The sequence below is a fragment of the Zeus faber genome (assembly GCF_960531495.2).
Source record: "Zeus faber genome assembly, chromosome: 10".
Taxonomy (NCBI): Eukaryota; Metazoa; Chordata; class Actinopteri; order Zeiformes; family Zeidae; genus Zeus; species Zeus faber.
In genome coordinates this window covers 24420701-24439990 of record NC_137199.1, presented here as the reverse complement: position 1 = coordinate 24439990, position 19290 = coordinate 24420701, and the positions used below count along the sequence as shown (strand labels likewise).

General features: G+C 46.8%; 1 protein-coding gene across 2 annotated transcripts in view; it reads right to left on the bottom strand.

Moving 5' to 3' along the window:
- fgf13a (fibroblast growth factor 13a) overlaps positions 1–17620 on the bottom strand; it is a 119753-nt gene extending 102133 nt beyond the window's left edge. For both annotated transcript variants that reach the window (XM_080008318.1, XM_080008319.1), the window contains exons 1-2: positions 17501–17620; positions 16060–16228 (exon numbers count right to left, since the gene is read on the bottom strand). In XM_080008318.1, coding sequence (XP_079864444.1) covers positions 16060–16108 — 49 coding nt within the window. In that variant the 5' untranslated portion in view covers positions 16109–16228; positions 17501–17620. The remainder of the gene's footprint in view (positions 1–16059; positions 16229–17500) is intronic.
- Positions 17621–19290: the final 1670 nt, after the last annotated feature.

Below are 19290 nucleotides of genomic sequence, written 5' to 3'. Positions count from 1 at the left end.
GTTTCATCCTCTAGGCGTGCGCTCACCTCCTCCTCCGTTCTGCGGCCTCAGACCTCATTACTGCACTGGATTCATGACTTAAATAACTTTGATACAGGCAAGTGAATTAAAACGTGAAAATGATCAGCCCTGGCCCCGTGACTAAACTGCAGCATCATCAAGCCACACGTGGAAGTACGGTTTTCCTCTCAACGTCGCCCTGGCTTACAGGTTAGGGTTCCAATTTAAAGAAAACAACGGTTTACGTCAGCTCAGTTTCCTGCGTTTGCTCTCCTCGTTATCATTTCTTCGGCGCCTCGCAGCCATGTGACGGGTGTCAGGACCCGCCTGTACCGAGCAGGTGTGAGGAGCCTCCGGGGAGGGGACGAGGTAGATGCACAGCTCATTGGTTTTGGTGTTGGCAAGTTAGCTCCATATAACGACCACGATCAGGAAATTAAACAACACTGTGTTTAAATAGCCACCGCAGATGTCAGACTGAGCATATTTAGCTCAGTGGCACGAGGTGGGATTAAAAGTGTGTGTGTGTGTGTGTGTGTGTGTGTGTGTGTGTGTGTGTGTGTGTGTGTGTGTGTGTGTGTGTGTGTGTGTGTGTGTGTGTGTGTGTGTGTTTGTGTGCCTATATCTGTGCGTGCGTCCATGCAGGCTCCGGAAAAGTTCACTTGCCCTAAATAATAAATGCGAGGCGAACATAGATGCATTGCATTTTGAATACACGCAGCTGGGTGTTGGCAAGTGTTTACAATCACACACTGAGTCGGAGAGTAGACACTGTGGAACTCACTTCCACCTCCACTTCATTTTCTGTTTAATGCAAGGGAAAAGCTGATGGACAGGAAGGGGGGCCAGGAGGAAAAGCAAGAGAGAGAGAGAGAAAGAGAGAGAGAAAGATTTACAGTGACCCGCTACTTTTTGTAATGGCTGGGTCTTTCACAAAGTGCCGTGCCAAACTAATACACCATCATATGCATGACACACACACACGTACACACACACACACCCCCACACACACACACATACACACACACACACACACACACACACACACACAGGACTTGAATACAGGCAACACACACAAAACAATAGGAACGACAGAATCTGTGCGCAAACAGCAGATGCCTTCCAGTCTGGTGAAGGGAGCCAGAGGGGGTTTGTGTTTGTGTTTGTGTTTGAAAACACACACACACACACACACACACACACACACACACACACACACACACACACACACACACACACACACACACACACACAAACACATATACAGGGGCTATTCTTTGGAAATTAGAGTGGTCTCAGGTGCAGAGCATTCCATCAGTGACACATGTCGCTGTGATTGCAATAATAATAATAATCCAAATTCAACCAGTTTCTTCCATATTGTCCACAACTTTTACACATTAAATGCCCAAATCACCAGAGCACAGAGCGTGATGGCTCTTCCCTGAGAACATTTTATGTGCCGCGTACAAGATATGTTGACGCGAACGTTTATTTTTTTTAATTTAATTATTACTGGAACCCAAGCAAAGGCAGTACTTTTTTTTTGGCACTGTTAATGGAATATTAATTCAGCGAGTCTTGGAAAATCAGGTGCGAAATGGATTCCTGCAGCCATTTCTAAAGTGGGTAAACAGTGTTTTGATGGAAAGCCAAAGGCCTTAAATAATAAATCCTGCGCTCACAATGAAAAGGTGCACTTTTGGGGTGAAGGCTACAGGCATCAAGAGGGACGACAACTGAAGCCTTCGGTCCAGGCATAAGCAGACTTTGAAAGGCTCGGAGGTGGATTTTCTGGGATTTTATTATGTTGTTTATTTCCCTACAACGGCGCTTTCATTCTGTCCCAATGGAGCCTAATAATCACTTCACCCAAGAAAGAAAGACAATCAGTTATGGGACAAAGCCCCTCTGCGCCCTGAAGAAGTTACCGCTTCACCCGAGGTGGGAAACGGAGTAATTCAACCATCCCCGTCCTAATTTTCCACTGTAACCTTTAACCAAAGCTGAGGCGGTTTGTCTTTATTGCATGTAACCTTTTCATCCGGCCCGTTCGTCTCCTTGATGGCTGCCGGTTCCGCTGTTATGGATTACTATCTCTCATCCCGGTCTCTTCTGTGGCCGATCCCACCCTCAAGTCAGTCTCTCTCTCTCTCTCTCTCTCTCTCCCTGTCCCTGTCTCCCTTCCTCACTTGTCTCCTCTAATAACAGCGCCAACAACGTGATCTATTTTTTCCGCCGAAAAAAATCTCGGGTGACAGCTGACGTGAAAAGAGCTGGCAAAGTTCATCGACACAGGAGGTATTTTCTGCACAGACCGGCTGAAGCCATGTCTTATCGATCATATAACTGATAACCGACGTACCGAGAGGTATGTGTTGGTTTCAGCCAGTAGTAGTGGGTTCAGTGAACCCAGCACGAAAAACATCAGATCACATAAAGCACCAGGCTTCCCTTTCACAAATAACACTTTTTAATTTTAATAAGGCTGCATTGCATTGAAGTGGGAGCTCAGAAAAACCCAGCCTCCGACACTGAAAAAATTGAGAAGGAACGGCCATTTAAGTCGAAATTCCAAGCCGAAATTTCGGGACAGAATGCTCGGGCCTGAGTTTGCCGGGACACAATATGTGCAACAAAGCCCTGTTTTATTTATTTTTTCAAGTCCCATTACTCGTCAAATATTGTACATAATTACAAATGCTCATCAGGATGAAATTACTTACTTTGAGTTAAAGTACTATGAACTACATAGAGCAGTGAGTTCCAACCATTTTCATTCCAGGGACCCTAAATTTGATACGTATTGGACGACAGGCCCCATTTGATGAGATTTATTCTCTGGGACAACGGTCTGATACGATTTCCTATTGTTAGATATGATTCAATCCAAACTCCCATTTCTGTCTTTACTACAATTAAGGAGATAACAGTGAAAGTAGACTCAAAACAGTCATTATTGTACACTATCTAATGCACAACAATCTAATCTAAACAGCTTTTAAGTGAAATACTGGCGACGTTGAATTATTAATCATTTTCCTCGGGGACCCCTGGAAACTCTGGAAGGACCCTGGGGGTCCCTAAACCCCATGTTGAGAACCGCCGAAACGGAGTATTAGTTACTTTTCAAACGCCTCAAACAAACGAAGCCTCAAAAGAAGGCGCGTCTAAGCCGCAACATTTCAGTGCAATAGGATGAAGGAGCAGGGTGACACTAGAGTTCGACTGCTCCTGTGCTGGCTTGGACTTTGTTGTCGCTTTTGAGAGTAAGATCCAACACAATATAAATAAGATGGAAATAATTCCATAAAATATGTTTTGTTGCCTAGACAGAGAACTCTGCGTACTCGAGTAATCTGACATTCTAAACCCAGTGTGGGTGTATTACTTTCCAGAGGAAAGCTGCACGCCGCCCGTGCAGCTGGAGTTTGTTTTACGTCGCCGCCCTGGTTCGTCCCACCCTGAGCGAGGACTCCCCTCTCCCTCTCTCACCGGAGTTTCGTCGCCGTGGCGGCGTCTCATTATGTAAATCACATCTCCCCGGTGAGGACGCCGCAACCGTGGTGTTCAAAGTTCCAGACTGTGTAAAACTGGCAACAGGGACCAGCGCGGCATCCTGGCTATATTTAGTAGGAATCCAAACAACGCCCCTCCCTGCTCCCCAAACACTTCCTCATTCAAGCAAAGGGTCACATTTTACACTCTGTGCTTCAGGTCAGCAGAGTCAGCGGTAAAAACAACATAAATGACCCACGCAAAAACACAACGCAAGTTAAAAACACAGCACATGTTATTCCTTGATATTTATTATTATTATTATTATTCTCAGTTCTCAAACATTGCACAATGCACGCGCACACACACACATATACACACACACACATATATATACACACATACACACACACACACACATATATGCACACAAACACATATATGCCCACACACACACACACACACATATATACACACATATGTATACACACACACACACACATATATGCACACATATATGCACACACACACACACACACACACATATATACATGCACACACACACACACACACACAGACATATATACACACACACACACACACACACACACACACACACACACACACACACACACACACACACACACACACACACACACACACACACACACACACATAAACACAGACAGACAGACAGAAATACTCAAAGTTTACATTGTTGGTATATTTTCAAATGCTGAAAATAGATTTTTTCATATTATTACCAAACATAAAGGCCTCCTATGGTAGAGAAAATAAAACCCTAACCCTAACCCTAACCCTAACTCTACAGTATATTCCACAGGTGCAGTCATACTTTATGACGGTGTGAAGGTGGTGCGTGACAAAAAAAAGAAGGAACTGACAAGAATGGAGCTTGTAGGGTAAATTCTGGTGGGACGGGAGAGTCAGGACGACGTGCACCTCCTCAAATCGTACCAAGACTTCGGTCCAACGAGGCAGAGTGTTTACAACCCTGTTTTTCGGCGACCCGGCCGAGGTTTCCCTCCGCCCTGCGTATCAGAGGACGGCGCCAAATCGGTTTCGACGCTCGGCTCTGCTCCGCGACCTGCGCCACCAAAGCTCAGCCTGATCCTGAAGGAAGCGGAGCCTTTCACGCCCCAATCATAATTGTCCGCTTTCAATATCATCACAGAACCCGGGTTTGATAGACTGCTTGATCTGTGACTGCTTAATCGCCGCTGAAATGTAATTTCTGTAACGAAGAATCAATCCCTTCCAAAAGCACTGGGATACCCGGCGAAAGTACAAAACAGAATTTTTTTAATTTTCCCCGACTGTGCCCCCAGATGCTTATTTCATGGCAGCCACACCAACGCTGCAGAGGGAGTGGCGTTACCGACAAACAGGCATACGCTCAATGAGTTTCAATTGCTTTTTGCGCTTCCTTTTATCACATCTCCGGAGGTGCATTAGAGCCTCTGTAATTCACACCTCACACCGCGGAACGGGAGGTGGCGGGGTTCAACGGGGCTGATGCAGCTGAGGTGCTGGTCGTAAAATAACAGGCTGGGACGGCATTTGTTCAATTTAGCTTTCATTTCTGTCATTCAAGGCTCCTTTAAAAAAGACACGGATCCAAAAAATTGCACCGAGACAAAAAATATAGAAATAATTGTAGGAAGACTGATTTGATTTTACGGAAAGACCTTGCGACGGACGCCTTCTATAATATCAGCGGATAGCTGGCCTGAATTACCTGCACTTCCAAAGGAATTGACCTCCCCGGATCAATGTGGTTGACGGCATTAACCTCGACAGTGCAGATTAAACTTTGATTAAGAACCAGCGGGCAAAAACCGCTCGCGCGCCACTTCGGGTTTCGCACCGGCGACCGCCCAAAAAAAAAAACAACAAAAAAAAACACCGACTCATCATTCCCCCCCCCCACGCAGCACTTCGAGGTGTCCGGCGAGGGCGTGCCCTCCCCCCTTGTCTCCGGGAACCAGCATAACTCCGCGCCAACCGGTGGAGGGATAAAAAACGTGGGTGTCTTTCTCCTGAGCCAGCACTGCTGAGTCGACGCTTGGCTCCGAATTTAAAAACGCTCGCTAAATGAGCCGCTGGATGGACCGAGCACAAGGGCTATAATCTCATTACAACATCACTACTTAGCGGGTGTGTGTGTGTGTGTGTGTGTGTGTGTGTGTGTGGGTGCGTGTGTGCGTGCGTGCGCACGTGTGTGTGTGTGTGTGTGTGGGCGTGCTGTTATCGTGGTATCCTCATAGCAAATGGAACCAAGAAGCTCCACGCTCTGAAATTCTCTCTCTAATCTTTAAAAAAAACGTTTTGCTCCATTCGACCCCTCAAAAAGCACAAGGCGGCGTTTCCCTTCGTTGTCCCGGCTCTGCCGCGGCGCTTAGTCCCGGCCTCCCAGCCGCTACCGTTTGTCAGCGGCCTCGTCACCTCTCCGTCTTACGCCTCCCCACCCTAATCCCCGCTATAATTTTCCACAAACTTGAATTAGTTCATGACGAGGGGAACGGTTAATCCTCGGTGTGATTAAAAATAGAGCGTCCAGCAGGGCCAAAAAAAACCCTCAGCCGTGACATGGCTTCTGGAACCTTTACTTCCATTGGACGGCCACATCACTGGCGGTGCTGTGTGGAGAGACACGCCCCTTTCCTCTAATTTCAACACCGGACTCTCTGCACTTTTGTCTTAGAATGAGAAAGCGTTCACGGATTTTTTTTTTTTAACCATAAAAATGACTCTATGACCTCAGTCCACACTGACTTTTTATTATTATTATTATTTTTTTTAAACAAAGGTTGTAATAAGATGTAATCACGTTGGAATAACTTGTAATAAGCCATACCAGGATGCAGGAACCAGGGGTAAAAGCCAGAGACTCCTGCTGCACAATGAATGTTTTTTGCTAAAAAGCCGTTGTATCAAAACATCACAATGGCGTCTTCTAAAAGATTTTTCGCACTCCACATAAAATTCAGTGTGAATAATTCAGACAAAAGTTCAACTGCTCGGGTTCTGTTTGGGTTGTTTTTTGTTGCTGGTTTTTTTTTTGTTCTTCGACTGAGGCTTCCGACGAAGGACATTTTTGTCACCATCATCAATCTATTCCAATGAGAACATTTTCATTTTCATTGAATTCTCCCCCCGTGTTAAAAATGATGCATGACGGCCGTTAGAATAGAGGTTTTATTGGGCAGCAGCTAACCTCAGAAATTCACTGTTCGTTTTCTATGAATTATAGATGGGAATGGAAAAAAAAAAAAATTCTCCTTTCTTCTGTACCAATAACACTTGAGATTAACATGGGGGAACAACAGACCTGAATTTTAAAAAATAAAAATTACATTCAATGTGCCAATGAAAGCTGATTTCAAAGAAATCTGTCTCGAGCCAAATAGAATGTCATGTCATTTTGGAGCACTGGTCACGGGATCTTCAGCTGGAAAAGGAAAACGAGAAATGTGTTCCTCAATTCAGCTTTCTAGCAACATTTAGATGCACATATACTGTATCAAAAAAAACTAAAAAACGAAAAAAAACTATATACGTACCGGTATACCCGAACACACACACACACACACACACTCATTTATTTTTCTGCCAAACACGAATGAGATAGCTCTACATGCTCAATACATCCTTTCCCCCTCATTGCAAATTAGCATTGGGATTTTAAGGCTTGCTGCACACATGGCCGTGTTTTTTCTTCTATACGCCATGTTTTATCCCCTCTTCAAATCGACAGTTAAAAAGCGGGCCTCACAACGGCACATTACACACTCTCGCGCCATTCATTCCTGCCGACGTTGTCCGCGTCCGGCTTTGCGGGGTCGGAAAAAAAACAAAAAACGGCCACGCCCCGTTTCCGCCTCCCGCCCGCTCGACAGCCAAAGCAAGATGAAGAGTCCCGAACCTCAGGTATCGGGAAGCTAAGCGGCGGGACCCATACGGCTGATGTGAGATTCAGAAAAATAGCACAAAAAAAAAAAAAGAAAAGAATGTGACGGCGACGTCTTATTGTCGCCGGCGCCGTTTCGACATACGCTGCCACGGTTATGCGAAACGATCTTTCGATGGGATTACACTCCGGAGGCAGTGAGTGCGTTCCTCACAGTAGACCTGCTGTGATCCGAAATCCACAATAGGCCGATAATCCCACACATCTTCGACGGAATCCCCGAATCGTGCTATCATTTCAACGGCAGGACGTGGGTGTTCATATAATTAGATCATTATCATCCAGGCACCTGATGAAAGCGGAATCGAAGACAGGATATAAAAACAATGAACACGGGTTTTGCTCACTTCAGTAAATTCTAGCTTATTGTTGCGGCTTTTTGGGCTCTTTTCAATTCAAAGCTTTGAACTGGCTTCAGCGTTTTCTATCTCAATATTTGGGTTAGGGTTCAATTCAATATTTGATTATTTCATAAAATTCAGAGGAACGGTCGCTTCGACATGAATTAAAATATTTACAAAGTTTAACAAGTTTGCATGGGACAAAAAACATAACTTTTCATAGTTTACCGACTATCTATCTATCTATCTATCTATCTATCTATCTATCTATCTGTCTGTCTGTCTGTCTGGCTATCCATCAATCTATCTATCCATCCATCCATCCATCCATCATCTATCTATCTTTCTGTCCATCTATCCATCTATTCATCTATCTATCTATCTATCTATCTATCTATCTATCTATCTATCTATCTATCTATCTATCTATCTATCTATCTATCTATCTATCTATCTATCTATCTATCTATCTATCTATCTGTCTGTCTTTCTGTCTGTCTGTCTGTCTGTCTGTCTGTCTGTGTCTGTCTGTCTGTCTGTCCGTCCATCTATCTATCTATCTATCTATCTATCTATCTGTCTGTCTATCTGTCTGTCTGTCTGTCCATCTATCCATCTATTTGTCTGTCCATCTATCTGTCTATCTGTCTGTCTGTCTGTCTATCTATCAATCCATCCATCTATCCGTCTGCCTGTCTGTCTGTCTATCCCTCATCCATCCATTCACCCATTCACCCATCTATCTATCTATCTATCTATCTATCTATCTATCTATCTATCTATCCATCTATCTATTTTTCTATCTATCTATCTATCTATCTATCTATCTATCTATCTATCTATCTATCTATCTATCTATCTATCTATCTATCTATCTATCTATCTATTTTTCTACCAATCTATCTATCTATCTATTTTTCTATCTATCTATCTATCTATCTATCTATCTATCTATCTATCTATCTATCTATCTATCTATCTCTCTATCTATCTATCTATCTATCTATCTCTCTATCTATCTATCTATCTATCTATCTATCTATCTATCTATCTATCTATCTATCCCTGTCAGTGTGCAAGGTGAGAGAGTGTGATGGGAAGGCAGACAAGGTAACGACAAAAGTAAAGACAAAACTATTATCCTAGACAACATTTTGCAGTTGGTTTTGTGTCGCGACAAATGTCAATCAGAGGCATTATCTGATGGCTGGCGAGAGGACCCACTCACGAAGCCATTCACCTCGGAGGACATGCAGTTCTGTGGATTACCCGCAGCTGGCTGACTAATGCAGGCGGGTTCCGAGAGATTTTAGGAGCGGAACACGTACTGTAGCTCCGGCGGCGACGACGCGAGAAAGAGTCCCGACGTTTGACGGTCAACGTTCAAAGGAGAAAAGCGAGAGGCAAAGAAACTGTTATAGTACATGCTATTTTCTATAAATCATTTAAAACCAATAAAAAAAAAAGCCACAGCTGAGTCATCCAGAACAGCATAACAGCCTCCATCCTAAAGTTTTTAATGTTCAGCTGTCTAAGTTTCCTCCAAAATATATATATATATTTTTTTTTTTTTCAATTTTATTTACAAGGGGAGAAGACAACAAACAGTTTAAACCGGGAGTCACAGGGCATGCGCGTCATTCAGTCGCCCTGACTCACAGGGTAATGGAACGGACAGGCCCTCAACATTGCCAAACATTGCAGCGATCAGCGTGCGGGGCGGGCGATGCAGAGTGGCAGGTCTCTGATGCGAAGCGAGCCGCCTTCCTCCGGGCACAAGGGCCAGATCTGCGTCAGCACCAGGAAAAGCCTCCAACAGGACAGGGTCCCGCCGCCCTGGCACGGCATGCCCCACCGCGCAAAAGTGTGCCCGCGCCTTCCAAACGTGATTGCATACAGGACAAAAGAGTGAAGGGGTTCGTAAAGTGTTTTGTTTTTTTGGTGACGCGCGTTCATGTGTCTTTGCTTTGGAGCGGATGATTTTCTCCATTCCTTCTCAATAACAGATCATACAAATCGATGACGCTGTAGACAGTGACATTGCTGGGAGGGGCAACAGCTGATGCCAAATTTCCAATCTTGAGCCTTTGAGTAGATCCTACTTTCTGCGGACAGAGCCAGACAGACTGTGCCCGTTGACCAAATTCTATTTAAAAAGTCGGCCGAGAGTCATCCCCCAAAAGGTTTGAATTTGGTTTGAATCCTGGAGGTTTTATGGCAATGAGAGCTGTCTTTGTTGATCCACACTGATAATGTGGATGTCCAGTCAGGCCCCGTCCACACGTAGACGGTTCTTATTTTCTCTGCGTTTTTCGGCCTCCCGTCCGCACCAAAACGCCCTTTTGAAAAAAGGCCTCCCAGGGAGGAGATTTTCCAAAACTCACGTTTTCGGCCTGTTCGCGTGGACGAGTAAAACTGAGCTTTTTAAAAAAACGCTGACGTCATGACCTCAACTTAATTCGCGCATGCTTTGGGAACCTGCGAAAAGATAAAAAGTCGCCAACTTTAGGAATGGTGCACATACAGTATTGTGTATGAATATGAAGGTCTGTCCGTGAGTCAAATTTGTACGTAAGTCGGAACAGTTCTGTATGGTTCAGAGTAGTGCCAATTAGACAAAATTTTGTCTAATTGGCACTAGATGGATTTAATAAATAATTTAATAAATACATTTTAATAAATTTAATAATACAGCAATGAAAATAAATGTAACTATAGCACAGTATTTATAATTGAGAGCAAGCGCGAGAGACGAGGGCGTGGCCGGCGAGCCGCTGAAATTGCGTGGCGTTTTGAGCGTCGCGCAAAGTGGTCGGCCCGTTCCTTCATAAAAACTAGATTTATTTTTTTTTAAACAATAGTCTTGACGGAGGTGGGTAGGCAAATAACCCGGGCACTGCCTGTATTATGACGGCGGCGCTCAAGAAGAAGCCCAGTATCGTTCTCGGAAAGACGTGCATACATGCGGGCAGCCTGACCGCCGGTGGTCCATGCCGCTGACTAAAACTGGAACCGCTCGGCTGCCGCTCAGATCGACACTGTTCTCCTGCCCTACATTGCCTCCGCATACAAGTACGCACCGCGCAGGAGTGCCTCGGCGGCGAAACGGCCGCGGCCGCGCACCTGCGGTACAAATCCATCCCCACGCCGGCTGAGCCAGAACTAAGTAGTAAAAACATTGGCAAACAAGTCAATTTTTTGTGTGTGTGTGTGTGTGAGTGTGTGTGTGTCTGGCGGGAGCTAGAATGAACCCAGTTCACTCCGCCGACCGCCTTGTTTGTTCCTCGGTCTTCTCTTTGTCAATAGCCTGTGAGCGCGCCGCATGACAATGCCGCAGAAAAGTGACCGTGAAAGCCCGGCCGCTCACTCCAAACGCTGGCGCCAGCCAACGGGAGGGAGATGCAAAATACGCCCTAATGATATGGATCACCCTGGCGGAAACAGACTGAGCTACAAAGCCATCCCCCCGCCGCACACTCCCAACCTCAAATACTCATAGATGGAGGTAGGTAAATGAGTGAAGTTTCCCTTTAATGAAGCGCTTCCAAAACCTCCCTGGGAAGCTGTTGATCCAGCTCTACGGCCGACTCCGTGTCCGTGTTCATCCGCAACCCGCCAGACGGATGATCTCCGGCTCCGCTCGGTGCTGCCACTGCGGGCGATCATGAATCCACATGACGGTCACTCAGCTCCCCCGGAAGGCCGGGCACCTCATCCATCCGACGGGAAGAAGGGTGAAGTCGGAGTGGAGACTCGTAGAGGCGCTTTTAAGACGAGCTTCATTCCGTTATGTCGCGTCCGGGCGTACGTCCCAAAGGTGGAGCCCGGCAGGTGGAGGCGGGGGAAGGTGAAGTGACGACCGGGTGGGTTTGGCTGCTTAAACGAGCCGGCCTGGCGTCAGGCCGCGGAAGCGCGCAGCGCCGCCGCCGCCCGGGTTGCCCCGCGCCAAACCAACTACGTCAGCTACGCGTCGTTAAAGCATCAGACAAGAGAACTGGATCCGGGCTTATATTTCACACCCGGGCGTATTTGGGGCGAGGGGTTTCGTCTGGTGGAGTTCGGATGTTCTAGGCTTGCCGCGCGGCCGGAAGGGAGAGGATGTCACGCTCTGATGCGTCACTTAGTCTGGACGGCTCAGCCTCACGAGGACAAGGGCAAACTTACGCAAACTGATTCGCTGGCGTTGATGTTGAAGCACCGCGCTCTCTCTCTCTCTCTCTCTCTCTCTCTCTCTCTCTCCATCCATCCATCCATCCCATTATTGGGCTTTCTCATGCTCACACACATTGTTTGTTCTCGTGTACAGCTGCAGGATGAACATATATCAGTCGGAGGAGCAACCCACGGACACACACCCGAGAACATGTTTCCATCGAGGGCTTCCGCGGTCATCGCGCTCACCTCCGCGGCTCGGCAGGGAAAGCCGCTTTTACATCGGCGGAGGTTTTGTCGCGGTAATCCACAGGGATGCGTAGATTAAAGATTAAAAAATATGCATCGAAAATAATTTCAGTACAAACAGTGAGGGCTTTGTCAGGGCTTTATGCGAACTGTACGCTTTCATTGTGAATTTGATGCGACATAATCTGCAGAACACTAATTTGGGCCTAGGGCGTGGATGTTTTTTCCGGGGGAGGGGAGAGGGTGGCGGTGGTGGAAGGTATATAAAATAAAAATAAACTCGAAAATCGAATGAAGAATAACTGTCAGTGTGTCAGGTGAATCTGGCGTTAATTTGACTGGACGCTCCCTAAAAGCAATTTGGGGAACAGGTGGTTTTCCTGCGTTGACGGCGTCAGCGGCGCTTTCCCCGCTCGCGTTTCCGCTCCGGCGCCATTTGAATCCTTGACAGAGGACGTCTGGCAGCCAGAAAGTACATTGCCGACGCTACACCAAGTGACACGACGGGCGGCACTTTCCACGACTTACTTGAAGCACTTTAACGACTTAAATGCACAATTATCCGAAATGACACAATGTCATCCCTGGACGGAGTGAGCGACGCAGAGTGTTCAGATCTTTAGCGGAGACATAAACTTTGCCTTCGCTCAAGATGTCTGCCAAGTGCATCGTTTAACGTGCCATCGACGTGCGCCATTAAGGCTCCTGACTTTGCCGCAAAGAAACACCGGAACATCGAACGCCAAAGAGTCCGACAAGATCCATGCACATGAATCGAACAGAAAACTAGACTCTGTTACTGTAGAACAGGCTCCATACATTTGTGGCATCTCATTTAAGCCGCAGCCTGCGTACGTCAGGGCTCGGTTACGCTCCAGACCTGACAGCCAACGTGTCCCACCGTGATCGGATCACAAAAGACGCCCTGTCCGGGGGCATTTCAAGTTTTTTCCAATGGACATTTTGACAAAACACTGTAGTCATAATCCCTCGCATTCGTTAGCCTCTAATGCCCTTAAAGGGAAAGAAAAGAGCTGGTTTGGTAGACCAGTGAGTTCGGGGGAGTAATGTTGGGAAAATGAGGCTTCTGCTGGGCAGCATTGTACAGCATAAATATAAATATTATGTACTGTACAATGAAGTACGTTGGTGAGTATTTCAGTTTCCCACCATATGTCTGTTGCTCTGAAATTTGCTTTTAAAATAACCTTGCGTGGCACATGACTGATCATGCCAGCTCTGGAGGACAACGGGAATGCCTTCATGACGCCATGCAGCCATGCAAGATGATGACGCGCCCCTCCGGCTCCAGAGTGAGTGTGACAAGTCTAAATATAATGGAATTTCATTATTTCGTTGAATAAATTGCCGAGCCCATTGAGCATTTAATTTATCTGTTAAAGATTGTTCATTTCACTGACCAATACAGCCCATCCACGTTTGACCTCGAGGTTAGCGATTTTGGCAAAAACCTCATTGCTGTCCGGCTCGAAAGGGGAATTCCACCCTAAAATGTTTAAGCATTATCCTTACATGTGTATCTCTGATGTTCAGTACTCACAACGTTGTCTGATTTTGCTTCAGTTTGTGACCCTATATTACCCATAAGCACGTTCTACACCTCACATTAACCCCAAACTTTTTGTAAAAAAATAGCTTGACGGTGTTTTTTGCACGTGTCTGTGGTTTAAATTCATCAATTGAAAACTAGAGTTACTTTAACCCAAGACAGAGAGAAAAAGAAATGTCAACGGAGCTTGTTCCGCTTACGGGAGGGCGGCTATAGAAGGGGGAAGATATTTGACTCTCACTGAAGTCTGATCCCCAAATATGTGATACGTGTCTAGTTGGGATGAAAAAAAAAAGAAATGTACTGTGACAATAGAACAGTTGTGAGTAGTCGGCACTTTGGCCCCGAGGATTATTATCCGTATGAAAGCAGGTCTCACTGGTGAACGTCCGCAGAGGGAACGGTCTGGCTAACAGCGAACAATAGAGAGCAATGGCTCAGGAGGTACAGCGGGTCGTCTAGTAATTGGAAGATTGCCGGTTTGATCCCCGGCTCCTCCCGGTAGCGTGCTGATGTGTCCTTGAGCAAGACACTTAACCCCCTAACTGCTCCCCGGGCGCCGCTACATGGCAGCCCGCTGCTCCTAGATACGTCACTTACTAGGATGGTGAAACGCAGAGAAATGCATTCCTTTGCCTCAGTACTTGTACTCATAACATGTTTTATTCCATATAATTTAAGAAAGGATCAGCAGTCACCACAGAAAATCTGATAATTGAATGATCCATTTTTCTCTTCCTCATCGTTGTGTCCAGGTACAAGACAAATAATCTATAACAACAAGCCCTTAGTCTTTAATCCTGAGAGACTTTCACAGAAACATTTCCATGTGAAAGCTTGCATATATAGATATATATATCTATATATATTTATATATATTTATTTATTTGTTTGTTTGTTTATTTGTTTGTTTGTTTATTTATTTATTTATTTATTTATTTTCATGTAAAATCCCAGCGTAGCTACACCTGGAATACGCCACGATGACATCACTGATAGTTTGGCTATACCTGTCCACTACAACCATGCAGATCACGAGACAAAAATACAATTTGGGCCTGCTATTGACCTTACATCTCCAATGAGCATGGATGAACGGCTGACTGCTCTCGTGGAAATAAAGAACTGTGGATCCAAGAGGAATATCCTTTGTGCGCAGTTGCATGAAAGTGAAACCATGCATACTGGGAAAAGAATCAAGAATTAACCACGTGTCCGTTTTCTCTGAAGCAATAAATATTATTAGAGTGGTTACCATAACAATCATTGCAGAACAAAATTGGGGATTGTAGTGTGCAGTGACAGGATATGTGCCATACTGTTGACAACTGACAGAAAAACAAAAATAGCGTGTGTGTGTGTGTGCGCGTGTGTGTGTGTGTGTGTGTATAATGTAATAACATAATAGGGCCTGTGTAAATAATAATACAAAAAACTATTAATGTGGTTTAAACGGCCCATTCAAATATATATTTATAAAAAGTGCAAAACGAATGAATTGATATAAGATTTTATGACATTCCTTGCGCATGCCGTCGGAATATTTCTGATTTCACGTCTGGGATGGAACGTGCCGCCGAACAAAGACGCAGTAAAGTGCCAGCGTCGTGCGCATCCCTGTTTCGGTGGAGCGACCCGCCACGTTCCTCTGGCAACCGTCTGCGCTCTGTCTCCATGGCGACGGAGAGGCGCTTTGCATCCCGCGCGGCCTCCCTCCGAGGAGGAAGCCGAGGCTCATTTTACGCAACGCATCATCGTGAGATCGAGACGCGCTCGGATAATAAACGGCGGCCACGACACGTCACGACGCCAGGAGAGAAAGAGAAAAACAAACAAACAAAAAAAAAAAACCACATCAATATGATTAAAGTAATTTGATATAAATATTCCACTCGCTGCCTCTCGGATTTTTTTTTTTTTTTTTTTTTTTTAAAGAGACAGAACGACTCCACCAATACATAAAATCACATTTTCCTCCACAGACAAATATTTCCACCGCGTTTGTTTTTCGTTTTCCTGAATGAATAGGCCCCGATATGATCTGGTCCATGGAGACCGAACAAAGAAACGCCTGAGGAACGTCCACTGTTATTCCCAACATCTGGGATTTTCCAATGGGAACATCAGCCTCTGGTGTCGGGCATGCATGGTGGTGGTGGTGGTGGCGGCGGCGGTGGAGGTGGGGGTGGATGGATGGGTGCAGGTCGCTGTAAACCAGTGTGCATATGGGGGGGGGGCGGCAGGCTCCGAGCTCTTACCCTTGGAAGCATCCTTTTCTTCTTTAGGCTTCGCCACTTTTCCGCTCATAGATCCCAGTTTGGATGTGTAATTCCCGATTGAGACACGGATGGAAGCCCCTTCAGCCGCGCGCGGTCCTCGACGCGATCCTCATCCAATTCTCCAGGTGCCGATCGGGAGATAAGGGTTCTGGGGGGGGGGGGATCCGGGAGAAGGGACTTACATTTTCTATACAGTTGTGAGGATAGTGTGCGTGTGTGCGTGCGTGCGTGTGTGGTCCGGACACGGCAGCAAAACGAGACAATAGAAGGTGATTGTGTGTGTGTGTGTGTGTGTGTGTGTGTGTGTGGGGGGGGGGGGGGGGACACAAGAAAACACGCAACTAGAGAGGCGCTCTTCTTTGCGCCGCGACCACCGGGCCATCACAAAGCGTACGACTTCACGTGGGGCTGCAACAACAACAACTAAAAAAAACAAACAAAACACACACACACACACACACACACACACACACCACCGGTGAAATGGAAGCACAACACCGTGCTCTCCGATGGATCAACCCACCTTATCTCTCCCGCGTCTTCCGCCACATCAATGCACATTGATGAAATAAGACGCTCCCTCCGCGAATATCCCGTTGTGTTGCGCGAGCGCAAAAAAAAAAACCAAAAAAAACCAAAAAAAAAAAAAAACCCAAAACAAACGAACAAACAAATAAATAAACCACGACCTGCTCTGCGGCGACAAAGGAGCGAAAGAGCCGCCAAACCAAACGGAGCGCCGGGTTGTTGTTTTTTTTTTTTTCCCTCTCTCCCCCAGCGGTTCCAGCGGAGGAGGAAAAAGGAGGGGGGTTAAAAAATGGAGGGGGGGTTTTTTTTTGGGGGGGGGGGGGGGTTGGAGGGGTGTAAATAAATGAAAGATACGCAAGCCCTCCGATGCAGAATTTTTTTTTTGTTTTTGTTTTTTTGTTGTTGTTTTTTTTGTTAAAAGGGGAGCCGACACGAGGAGACGCGGACGGAGGAGCAGCCGCTCTTGCCCGCTCGCAGGTTCCCACTGTGTGAGCGCAGGATCAACAGATTGAAAGTGAGGCAGAGCTCCACCGGCGGCGGCGGGGAGGGGGGGGGGGTTTCATAGGGTTTTGGAGAGCGGTCCCTGCTCTGCACAGATGTGCGACGGATCTCTCCGTTCCACGTCACGATTCGGTCGAGGCCGTGCGCGCATAATTGAACAGATAAATCACACTATCGCGGTGTTGCTGTGGATTTTTATTGCGCGGTGCAGCCGATGCCCGGGTGCTGCATGGACCGTTATCTAATACACGCGTTTAAGTGGCGGACATAATAAACTGTGTCGGCTGTATAATGCTGCGTTTGAAAATAATTTCCGTTTATGAAAAACAAAACCACAAAGCCAGAGTGTGTCTGCGAGTGTGATCTGAACGTGCTGCAGGATTGGACTCACCTTGATGAGGCACAACTAAGTGTCGAGGTTAGAAAATAAAAAAAATAAAAAAAAGTGTGTCTGTCAGGGTTACGGTGTTTGAAATAGTCCATCCAGTCACCATCGTCCTCTCTCTCGCTCTCCCTCGCTCCCTCTCTCCCTCCCTCCCTCCCTCTCTCCCTCTCTCTCTCTCTCTCTCCCTCTCCCCTCGTGATGTGACACTTCTTGCAAAGTTTCCTCCTCCTCTCTGTTGTTTCGAGGTCTGCACTTTGACCGGCAGCTGTCCGCTCGAACAACAGATGCACCATTGCAGACATTGCATCCGTGCAAGACCGCCGTGCAGTTATACCCTCTTTGCCGGGGTGGGGGGCCATCGTCCCTGCGACGGCGGCCCTTCATATCACGCAATAGCTCTCACCTCCAAACACTCCGGCAGTGGGATGAGCACTAACCATTGCGCCGACCAGGCCTCGGTCTGAAAACACGACCCCGCGCCTGTCGCACCTTCGTCCTGGGGTACTCCGGGACTTACCTTTTTGCGTTCTGAGGGAATTGCTTCACGGGGGCGGTGGCAGGGGGGGGGGGGGGGGGTGACCAAACTAATCCCTGCGGGAGAAAAAATACAATTCGGTCTTAAAACCCTCGCCGCCGGACCCTCGATGTTAAACGAGCAACATCAAGGTCGAAGATCCAAAAGCGCGAGGAGGGTTCGGGGGGGGGATTTCAGGGTGTCTCCGGTTGCCCCCTGTGTCATGTCCCTTGACCGCGGCAGGACTGGAGAGCTCGGTGGCAGCGGAGGTGCGAGACCTCTGGCTGGGGGGGGGGGGGGGGAGGCGGGTTACAAGATCCCTGGCCGCTATTTTTAGAGGAAACTGGACTCTGGAGCTTTTCAAGCTTTTTTTTTCCACATGCTCAAGTTTTCCCGAGACGTCTCGGAAACCGACTGCGTCCCGTTTCGACGAGGGCTCAGCTTTGAGGCTGTGGGGAGTGGGGAAGAACGATCGACTTGAATATTATTATTTACTCTACGGAAACCAATAGTTACGTTTAACCCCCCCCACACACACACACACACACACACACAGTGGGATGTTTACTTGCTAAACTTAATACTTCTACATACGCGTCAATACAAATGGAAATGGATACATGAAAATGTTGTACACGCGTTGTTTTTCAAAGTATTGAAAACGAGATGTGATCGGGTTTTCACAGCTGCACGGTTGCCAGAACGCGATTCCAAGTGGGCCGCGGCGATCAGCCCCAAAAGTCACTTCCACCTTTCATTCATCATACTCCCAGCTCTGGGTATCTTTGACAAGGGAGGATTATAATATAATACAATTTATTTTAAAAAATCCACACTGGAAACCTCCGCTCTTCCATTGTCGTCCGTGCATAACATTGCAAAGCTGTGTCAGCGGGCCTTTCCCCCGCCAAGGAGGGAGAATGTCCCTGATTCTAACAAAACGTACGCCTCCCCTTCCTCGCTCGCCATGAATACTGGTGAGCGAGGAAGGTGCCTTGTTGCTCTCCCGGCGTGGGGGGTGGGGGGTTGTCTTAGCATCATCACCGACTGGAGGAGACTGAGGATCAATACAAGGTGACCCACAGGAGCTACGGGTCGCAGAGGTTACAACGTCCACGATCAATGAGAGATGAGGTCAGCGAGTACTGGACACACCCCACATATCTGTTTTCTTGACCTCCCAAAATGGGGGGGGTGGTATTTAAAGACATTCCAGACTCATCGCGGTAAGAGCTTGAATCCACCCGCCGTGCGCACCTGTGTACGTTGTTATGCATTTTAT